At 44.4% G+C, this 11333-nt stretch overlaps 1 protein-coding gene across 1 annotated transcript in view; it reads right to left on the bottom strand.

Moving 5' to 3' along the window:
• Positions 1 to 533: 533 nt before the first annotated feature.
• The window catches only part of LOC120915278 (sulfotransferase 2B1-like), an 81732-nt gene continuing 70932 nt past the window's right edge, over positions 534 to 11333 (bottom strand). Inside the window, exon 7 of the mRNA XM_040325657.1 lies at positions 534 to 776. Within this exon, the coding sequence (XP_040181591.1) occupies positions 667 to 776 (110 nt within the window). The 3' untranslated portion in view covers positions 534 to 666. The remainder of the gene's footprint in view (positions 777 to 11333) is intronic.

The following is an 11333-nucleotide window of genomic DNA, read 5'->3' as shown; positions in this document are numbered from 1 at the left end:
ACCCCCTCCGCTGTACTCACACACAGGCCGCACCAAAGGGACAGGCTGGAGCAACGAGTCCCGGGGCTGGTTCTGTTCAGCTATTACTGTGAGGAGGAGATGTGACAGCGGGGCACTCAGTGGGGAAACACATCGGGGGATTGGCAGCACCTGCAGCGGATGTGTTCCCGGGATAGCCAGCCGGCACTGAACGGGGACAAGCGATTAGGAGAGCAAAGCTCACACACACCTGGAGCTTCACCGGGACAGAGGCAGTGGCTGCGCCCTTGCTGGTAGTGCGCCCTAGGTGGCTACCTAGTTAGCCTAGTAGTAGCACCGGCCCTGGATCGAAGCTGCGGTGTACTGCCAACTGGCTGCTCCACCCACCTGTACGGGAGCTCTCACTGCCCGATCCAGCCTTTCAGGGAGATTATTTATGTCAATTCCGGAAAGGGGCGGGGAAGCCTGCAGGAGGTATAGGCATATGTTACAAAATGAATACAGTGTTTTGCTGTGGTGAAAGATGATCTTTATTTATATTAAATGTCATCACCAACTTTGGATCGTCTTTAATTACAAAGAAAACATATATTGACAAATTCAACATCTTCTAACATTTGTAAGTAAAGTATGTCTAACAGTTTTAGTTATTACAATCATTTACATTTGCCAGTGACTGAATCAGAATTATTCCCAGGAAAAAGACATGTTGAGGTCTTTCATTTTCTCCTCATAAATTTTATCGAAATACTCACTCTGGGCCACTGTAAAATGGTTTTTCCAGTCTCCAGAGACTCCTGTAAGAAGCACAGCAATGATATGAGTACAGTAAAGCTTGAATGTTTCTAAACAGCTAAAACCTGAAATGGTATATCAGGCTTTACAAATGACCCCCACTGGAGATCCTGCCTTATATTAGAATGGTGGGGTCCCTGTCACTCCATCTCCTAAGGCCCCATTCACACTTGACCATTTTGGAACTCAAAGCTCCAAAACGCTGGAGGAGAAAAAATAATTTCTCTGTGGAGATGGTTCACATTTCTACTCCAAGTGACCTAAAGCCAAACACCTGAAGCTCAAAAAAGTTTTGGCGCTTTTTTGTAGCCTGAATCGGACAGATTAACCACCCGTCGACCAGTGTTAATTTTGTCGACTAAAACGACTAAAACATTTTAGTCTACTAAAATACGACAAAAACAATTGAGATGATTAAAATGCGACTTAAACTAAAATGGCATTTTAGTCTACTAAAATACGACAAAAACAATTGAGATGATTAAAATGCGACTTAAACTAAAATGGCATTTTAGTCAAAAGACTAAAATGGGACTAAAACTAAAATGCAATTTTAGTCAAAAGACTAAGATTAAAACGAAATTGAAATTTGATGTCAAAATTGACACTGGTCTGTAGTGCATGTTCATTCTTCAATACCATAAATAATAACATATTTAGATTTTTCACTCCAGCAGTATATAACGAGTTTGTAAATTGTAGAGAAATGCTTAAATACTGCATTACAATTTAACTACACCAATAAGATTTTAGATGACTAAAGTGAATTTTAGTAAACTAATATGAATTTTAGTCAACTAAAATGTCCTGGAGATTTAGTCGAATAAATATGACTAAAACTAAAACAATTGCAGAAGACTAAAATGGGAGTAAAACTGAAATGCCATTTTAGACCTAAGACTAAAACTAAATCAAAATTTCCTGCCAAAATTAACACTGCTGACGACATCCTAACAACTTTTGGGGAAAAAAAGCAGCATTGGCCCCCCAATCTATACCAGGCCATTTGGGTCTGGTAATGATTTTCAATGGGTTTCCATGTCAAAAAACAAAGCCCAAAAAAAAATGCTTGGAATTTCCTCTAAAATCCATACTAGGCCCTCTGGTCTTCTATGGATTTTGAGGGAAACCCCCACCAAGAAAAATGGCATCGCCCCCAAAAAAAAATCCATACCAGACAGTTATACAAACATGCAGCTCTATCACAGGCCAGGAAAGAGGGGAGAAGACAGGGTGCCCCCGTACCATACCAGGCCACATATGCCCTCAACATGGGGGGACAGGTTGACAAGGGCGTCTTCCACCTAACCCTGGCCCAGTCTTTGTGAGGGTGCGAGGGCTAGCTTATCGGAAACTGGAAGCCCCCTTTAAGAAGGAGGTCCCCAGATCCTGCAAAGTTATGACTCCACCCCTTTTTTTTCCCTTAGAGACGGGCGAAGCAGGGCTGTCAGTTGGTCAGTGACAAGCAAAGGGACCAGTCGGGTTCAGTGGGCGGCTGGTTGTTCTTTTTGGTGCGGGTCGGGTACCGATACTTACAGTCAAGTACTCACCGATACCGAGTACCAATACTTACACATACACTGATACATACAAAATTAATGGGCTCAAGTTGCACTGCAAAGAATCACATGAGATTTGAACAGGAATGCAGTGTGATTCCTATCCAAATCGCATGCGGTTTCCTGCATCGCACTGAAGTGACTATGACAAGCCTGGGTTCACACAGTAGTGGTGGGGGAAACCGCATTCGGTTCGGACGGAAATTGCACCGTATTCCTGTTCAAATTGCATGTGATTCTTTGCAGTGCAATTTGAGCCCATTAGTTTTGAATTCATTGCATCGCAAAAGTATCGGTTTCAGGTATCGGAACATTTTCACGCAAGTACTTGTGCAAATGCAAATGCAACCCTACATCTAATAGTGGATATGCTTGCATTGCCTGTTATGACCCAAGGAAATACTGTATATTGGAATGAATGAGTAGTGCCAGTCATGCCAAACAGGTTTAGGTTTTGTGTAAATTCCCGGCTCGACTACGCAAACTCCCTCTATATTGGACTACCTAAATATCAGATATCGCGTCTACAAGTCATCCAGAACACAGCAGCCAGACTGGTAACGGGGAAAAAACCCTGGGAATCCATCACCCCTTCACTGAGGACCCTTCATTGACTAACCGTAAAGGATAGGGTCACATTCAAGACCCTCTGTCTTACACACAAGTGCGCACAAGGAAACACTCCTCAATACTTGTGCGAAAAAATAAAGCATTACACCCCCAATCGAATTCTCCGATCAACCAACCAAAACCTTCTCCACATCCCCAAGTCCCGCTACAAATCAAAGGGAGAATGAAGATTTGCAGTCCAAGGACCACGGCTATGGAACGCTCTGCCCACAAACATCCGCATGGAAGAAAACCACCGGGCCTTCCGGAAAAAAACTTAAGACTCATCTCTTCTGAAGTATAAGGACGGCACTGGATGGAAATAAGTGCCTTGAGGCGATTTAGTTTGCATTTGTAGCACTATACAAGTTATTCACTCACTCACTCAAATCTTGTGGTGATTTGTTGTAACATTATATGTAGCATGCAGTCCTGCAGGCTTCTCACTAAGAACCATGATGTTCTACTGTACCTTTGGGAAGTTTATGTAAAATAATGAAAAGATGAGAGTGACACACTTACTATAACTAAGGACCTATGGTTTGGGCAGAAATGCGTCAACTCTTTGATATGATGGCTAAAAGGCTTCACTTCCGGTTTTCCTTACCTTGAATGGCGGCGGCAGCACCCGAAAGCCGATCCAAAAATCGGCTTTGGGTGCCGGCATTGCGGAAACCCTGGACAGGTAAGTGTACTAATATTAAAAGTCAGCAGCTACAGTATTTGTAGCTGCTGACTTCATTTTAAAGAAGGGGACATACCCTGAAAGCTTGTCCTGAAAAATTGTATGTTAGTAAATGTTAGCAAATAAAAAAGAGTATCACGGACAGTACTCAATCTTCTAAGTTGGAAACGCAAATACTTTCCATTTTTTTTTGTTATCTTGGGTTTACGTTGAGGGGGAGTTTACATGCCACAGATTGTACATGAAATCTTTGTATTGATTGCAGTCTCAATTATTTTGAGGCTTACAGTACTCTTAAAGGGGTTGTAAAGGTAAAAAAAAAAAAAAAAATCCCTAAATAGCTTCCTTTACCTTAGTGCAGTCCTCCTTCACTTACCTCATACTTCCATTTTGGTTTTAAATGTCCTTATTTCTTCTGAGAAATCCTCACTTCCAGTTCTTCTGTCTGTAACTTCACACAGTAATGCCAGGCTTTTTCCCTGGTGTGGAAAAAGCCTCTTGAGGGGGAAGGGGGCGAGCAGGAGTGTCAGGACGCCCACTAACACATAGCTCCTTTCTTTATCTGCAATGTAGAGAGTGTCCTGACTTGCCTGCTCGCCCCCTCAAGAGGCTTTCTCCACACCAGTGAGAAAGCCTTGCATTACTGTGTGGAGTTACAGACAGAAGAACAGGAAGTGAGGATTTCTCAGAAGAAATAAGGACATTTAAAAGCAAAATCGAAGGATGAGGTAAGTGAAGGAGGACTGCACTAAGATAAAGGAAGCTATTTAGGAAAACATTTTTTTTTTACCTTTACAACCCCTTTAAGGCCCGTACGCACAATCGGATTTTCCGACAACAAACGTGTGATGGCAGGGTTTTTGTTGGATAATCCAACACAGTGTATGGGAAAGAATTGTCCAGAATACACAATACACAGACATGTATTGAGGAGATGTTTTCATGGAAGTTTCCGGTTCATCATTGATTATAGGCTATCACCATAAAATGAACACAATTACCAAATTTCACATCCAAGTCGAGGAAACATCCACACAGTTGTTGATAGGAGGAAGATCTCTAGAATGAATATTGAGTTTCAAAAATAAGTTAATGAATGGAATAAAACTGGAAGCAATATTTTCCAGGTGATAAGGGAAAAGCTCATTAAGATGATCAGCATTACAATGAGCAAGCGCCCAATGTCTGTTCTGTATTTAAAGCGGAGGTTCACCCTAAAACAATTATATAACATTATGTCCAGCATACTTCCGACATCTACAGTATGCTGTTTTTTTTTTTGCCGTACATACCGTTTTATTGTTATTTTCCCCCCGGCTTCCTATTCAGAGGTTAGATGATTGACGTCTGGTGAAAAACTTCCTCTGTCGCATAAGGCGCGTCACCAGTTTTCCGTAACTAGCTGACCTGCAAGTCGGCTCTATATGGCGCCTGCGCAGTCAGCTCTACACCAGGCGGGCGCAGGCGCCGTATAGCGCTGTATAGAGCCGACTCGCAGTTATGGAAAACTGGTGACGCATACTGTAGATGTCGGAAGTATGCTGGATGTAATGGTATATAGATGTTTTTTAGGGTGAACCTCCGCTTTAAGAATATGTCTGCTCCCGTGCGCACAACGATTAAACGCATCCGGCGCATATCGACAGCTGTTTTCTATTTGTTTAAGTATGCGCCATGTTGCAATAATTTTTCCTGCGCACACAAATGCACCAACATGTTCGTAAATCAGCCCCATAGTGTCAGTTCACCTGAGACCAGGTGACAGATGCACACCGCTGAGGTCAGGAGTGCGCCGCTATGCTTGTGGACCTTTTGGCTGAGTGCTGCGGATGGGGCTCTGGGCGGTTCAGGAAAACAGCAGCTCCACTTGAGCACCGACACAGCTCGAAAAGGGAGCTAGAGCAGAAGATTCCCCAGGGTGTGGAGTCCAGCAGGTTTTCACCAGAGCCTTTGATGGTGAGGATGGAATTCGCTGCAGCTGACTCCAGGTTGCTGCCCCCAGGGTCTCCCAGCTCACGCTCATGGCTGGCTCTGGTGGATGGGGAGGAAGCAGCAGTACAGAGCAACAAGGAATAGTCAGAAGGATAAACCAAGGGTTGAGGTAACAAGCAAACCGGGATCGTCAGGAGAAGACGCCAAAGGTCGGGGCTACAAGCAGACAGGAATGGTCAGGAGGACACACCATAGGTAGGGGGAAACAAGCAGACAGAGATGTGTATAAAAATAGTGCTGAGCTGTTAAAATTAAAATGTATATACAATGTGCAATGTGCAAAAATCTCCAATGAAAGAGAAAGTTCGGGGCCCCGCCTTCCTAAACATATTCTGTCATGTGCGTGTGACGTCACCAGACGGCAATACACCCCTCAGCTGTGAGGAGAGAACCGGAGAACGGGGCGAGGTACGGCCTACACTGACCGAGAGAGAGCGGGGAGGGTGTGATTCCCAGATCGGGATTGGGCTGATTTACTTGCTGTAACCTCACAGCAGTGAGGTAAGGAGCCACCCATCCACAACCACAAGAAGAGCACTTCAGGCAGATTCAGGTACATTGGATTATAGTTACGGCGGCGTAGCTTAGCCTGTTTAGGCTACGCCGCCGTAAATTAGCTAGGCTAGTAATGATTCTTAATATACTTGCCTGCTAATATTTGGCGGCGTAGCCTAAAGCGGGCGGGCGTAAGGGCGCCAAATTCAAATGTGTTGGAGGGGGGCGTGTTTGATGGTAATGAGGCTTGACCTCACGTTTTTTACGTTTTTCTTTCACTGCGCATGCGCCGGGCGCCTACATTTCCCAGTGTGCATTTCAGCTACGTACGCCGCACGGGCCTATTGATTTCGACGTGGACGTAAACGACGTAAATCCCGATTCGCGGACGACTTACGCAAACGACGTAAAAAATTCGAATCTCGCGGCGGGAACGGCGGCCATACTTTAACATTGTTATTCCACCTAATAGGTGGAATAACTTTAGGCCTGCCAATGCCTTACGGAAACGGCGTAAATTGACTGCGGCGGCCGGGCGTACGTTCGTGAATCGGCGTATCCCCTCATTTACATATTCTACGCCGACCGCAATGGAAGCGCCACCTAGCGGCCATCCAAACTATTGCAATCTAAGATAGGACGGCGCAAGCCGTCGTATCTTAGATATGTTTAAACGTATCTCTGTTTGAGCATACGCTTAAGATTTCTGAGTTAGGTCGGCTTATCTACTGATAAGCCGGCCTAACTCTACCTGAATCTACCTATATATAAGAAATCGCCACTTAGCACCTTTATTCAGCACATAACACTTTACTTGTGCACTTTGGACTTTCATATTTATCATGCATGTCTTTGTTGATCATGCAATAAGTTATTTATAGTTTTTTTCTGTACTGTGTACTACTTGGATCATCACGCATGTTTTGCATGTTTGTATTTTTTATTCAATTAAGGATCTGTTTGTTTATATTTGCACTTTACCATTGCCACAGCACTTGCTGGTAGGATTTTTTCACATGTAGTACTTTTCGTTTTTTCCTTTGGATCCAGCACCCAGCATTGCATCTGTTTTATATTTTTTAGCAAATAAATTTTTTTACAGCTCAGCACTATTTTTATACACATTATTTTTCATAAGGTATGGTTACACCTTTTTAAGTGTTTTGTAGCAGTTGATATATCACTTATAGTAGCGCGGTAATATTTTTATACACAAGCAGACAGAGATAGTCAGGAGAACAAGACAAAGTCGGTACACGGAATCAAACGTAGAGCACACAGCAAGAAACACACAGGGTAGCCTGAACACACTATTTTTTGGGCAAGGCTGGCTTGCAGTGCATGGTGTTAAATAGTGTTTCCTGTTAGAAGCTTGGGTGGAGCAATGCTGAGAGAAGATTACTTAAACATGCAGGTGTGAGGCCTCGTACACACGACAGAGTTTCTCGGCAGAATTCACCGAGAAACTCGGTCAAACCCGGATTCTGCCGAGAAACTCTGTCGTCTGTACACTTTTGGCCCGATGGAGCCGCCGAGGAACTCGTCGAGAAAATAGAGAACATGTTCTCTATTTTCTCGTTGTTCTATGGGAGAAGGCGGCCCGCCGAGCTCCTCGGCGGCTTCATCCCTGAACTCGACGAGGAACTCGACGTGTTTGGCACGTCGAGTTCCTCGGCCGTGTGTACGGGGCCTCAGAGCGTGGTCCTTAAGCTGATGTACAGTCCAGAAGTAAGCAGACAGAACATGAAACATTACTGCAGATTCATGTCAGTACCACCCCCTTACGAGGCCTCCCCCTCTCTCGCTTGGGCCCAGGCTTGAAGGGGAACCTCAAATGAAACCTCTTCAAATTACGAGGTGCAAAGACATCAGATGCAGGGATCCAAGACCTCTCCTCAGGACCAAAACCTTTCCAGTGCACGAGGTACTGAAGAATAGGGATGAGCTCCGGCGTGTTCGCAGAGTCCATGTGCAGATCCCGCCATGAAGTCTGCATGGCGCTGCGCTAATTACAAGCAGGGAGACATTGTCCTGATGCTTGGCTGCAGAGATCGGGAAATGTCTCCCTGCCTGTGGTTAGCGCAGCGCCGTGCAGACTTACAGGAGCCAATGCAACTAACATCATGTCTTTGGGACGTGGATGGAAACCAGGGTACCTGGAGAGAAACTCATGCAGGCACAGGGAGAACATTCAAACCCCAGGCAGTTAGTGCCTTGGTTGGGATTCAAGCCAACAACCCTAGTGCTGCTAGGTGGAACATAAATATTGTTAATTTGCAAGTTTTATCTAAAGACAAGTTATAGTAGGTGTTTTTCTATAACATGCTAGACTGGCCTACAAAAAAGCATGTATGTAACATAATTAGAGGGCAGATCCAGAACAAGGTAATGGTAGGGGAGGCATTGTGCTATAGAGGATGCAGCTGGTGTGGAAGCATCCCCTGCGTTCTCATTGCCTGGCCATCTCCTACACTGTACTCAACCAAACAGAAAAGCTGACAGCTCAGTTCTGCAGGTAACAGTGGGAAAGTGTGTCTCTCCCAATGTAATCAGCAGGGCTCTGCTATTCGTATGACAGCCACCTACTCTGCATCAGGATCACCGGGCACTACGGATAAATAAAGCACAGCAAACTGGTTACACAGAGGCTTTAATAATGGGTCAAACCACAGAATAAATGTAGCACTTTTAAAGCGCTATAAACTACTTCCAGCCAAAAGAACATATTTTTGTGATGATAACAGCTCTCATTTAAAATGCTTATCATGACTAAATCACACTGGTTCAATTATATCACAGTAACTCCCCCATCAAGTTTGGTTTTCCTTGGTCCAAAAGAAAAAAAACCTAAAGGGACGTACACACGGGCCAAATATCAGGCGTTATCGACATTCAGCCCCTGTGTACAGCAGCCGATCTGACAGAAGCCTGCCGAGCATTTCTGGCTTCTGTCGAAGGGTCAAGACCGAAAAAGGTCTGCCAATCAGTATTCGATCAGCACAAGAGCGCCGACCGGTGTGTTATGGGGGAGGTGTCCCCCCTGTCAGAACACAATATCCCAGTGGGGGATATTGCTGTACTAACATCAGATGGTTGGTACAGGATCTCCTCCCAAGCTCTTCAGTTTTTATTTTTGTTAAAAAAAACTGCTAGTGTGTACTAGGCTTAAGTCCACAGACATTTCTGCACAAACAAGCACACGGCTTTGTTCCCTTCCCACACATTGCAGTCTTCCCTCTTTCACTCTTTCAGAATGCTGAACTGTGTCAGAGTGTACTGCACATGCCTGGGTAGGGAAAAAAGCCAAGTGCTCTTTTGTGAGTTTCTGGGGTTACACATCCATGGCTCAGTACATCCTGAAACTGCAGGATACAAGGAAGGGTATTGAAATAGGCAGATGAAAAAGTAACCCTTCTTTTTCAAAACAGAGCACTTCATGTTAATATACTGAGATCAATGTAATGCATAGTGATGTTAATGGCAAAAATCAGTAAAGGCGAACAAACCCTTTAATTCAAATTTAGGCTTAACACGTATAAAAGATATTACTTTTGCAGAATGAACGGCATAAGCATATTGCTTCAGGTTTGGATGGACTTGTTAGGTCACCAACTAAAGGTAGCAGCTCCCAGGGTCAGCACACCCAATAGGCAAACTAGGCAGCCTCCTAGGGCCAACTAGGTCGCAGACACGGCCGCTGGTTTCCCTACTTTCTGCTGGTTTCTGGGGGCAGGTAGGATGGTGGATGTTGGGGGGGTCTCCATGGCACTGGTGGTCTTTCGCACTCATTGAGGAGAAAAATCCCTGATTAAATGAGATGCCGGGATATCTTCGGGCAGGGGACAGGAGGTGTCCATAGAGGAATGATGACTATTGGGGCCGGACACCAATTATCTGTACTCCACTATGTACACAGCCATCTCTCCTCTCCCTAGCACAGCTCCTTCCACCGCTCTGTGCACAGCTCCTCCCATTCTCTCTCACCATCCAGACTGCAAACACAGATAATCATTGCATCCTTCTTCTACAGGTGGGACGAACCGGGAGGGGTAGGGTAGAACCAACTTACTCTCCGCCTCCATAGTAGGCCCAGGATGTGAGAGCTGATGTCAGGGCTCCGCACTCAGGATATACAGAGACCAAGGTTTCTGTGATTCCAGTGCGGCACACCGCCAGAACCCTTCTGGGCATTACACAAAGTCCAGTGTCCAGAGAAACATCAAAGATATCAGGTGATATAAAGAGGGACTGTGTCACCCGAGCTACAGGCTGTTTTAAAAATGTCTACTGTCTTTGAAAATGTTGAAAAATTGTCTAGCACTGGCCCTGCCAGCTCTCTAGGAATATAGAATGTGGCCCTTAAAATTTTACTGCTATAACTTAAAGTACTTAAAGCGGGGTTCCAACCACAATTAGCATTTTTTAAATGTATGTCCTTTCATCATGTGTTTTTATAATATAAATCCGGTCACTTACTATTTTACAATCTGCCGCGGCTCCGCATAGTTATTCAAAAAAGATCGTTTATAAAACTATGTCCACACTGTTGTCATTTTGCTTGTGGGCATTGTGAAGCCCACAAGCATTTACTTCCTGGAAGTCTTGGATGGGGAGTTATAATGGGGAAGCGCACTGCATCCTGGGAAATTATGACACACATTTCCCAGGAGCATTAGCATGCTGAGGAGCAGAGGGGGGGGGGATGTCAGAATCCTAGGTGATTCCTAAGGCAGATTTTGCGGGATCGCATAGCAACAGGCATTTCCAGGTGAGTAAAACATTTTTTTTTCTTTTTTTAGGTCTAATGAGCACAATAATGATTTTTTTTTAGGATGGAAAATCCACTTTAATATTTGGTTTGTAACTGGAAGGGTTCAAGGCTGCACAGCAGGCATGAATTAGGACAGAGAGGTGTTCTGGCAGTGACAGACATGGAAACAATAGGAACCAGAGGACAAATTAGATGATAACTGGAGAAACAATATGATACCCAAAATAGAGACCATCAGGGACCTTTTGTTGAAGCCATGACAAAATGCACTGAACAGGATTTGATCTACGACTGAAAAAAAAATAACAGTGAGAATCATGTGACCTGGTTTTTGACCATAAAAGGTGGAAGTCTATGTTATATTTTCACAGCTTTTACTGTGAAAAATTATTTCTGTATGTGGAGGGTAAACCTTGTTTTCTGTAAAAGCAAATGGCGCCCCCTTCAT

This window comes from Rana temporaria, chromosome 10 (genome assembly GCF_905171775.1).
Source record: "Rana temporaria chromosome 10, aRanTem1.1, whole genome shotgun sequence".
Lineage (NCBI taxonomy): Eukaryota > Metazoa > Chordata > Amphibia > Anura > Ranidae > Rana > Rana temporaria.
Note: the sequence above shows the minus strand (reverse complement) of the source record. Positions and strands in the feature narration are given on the sequence as shown.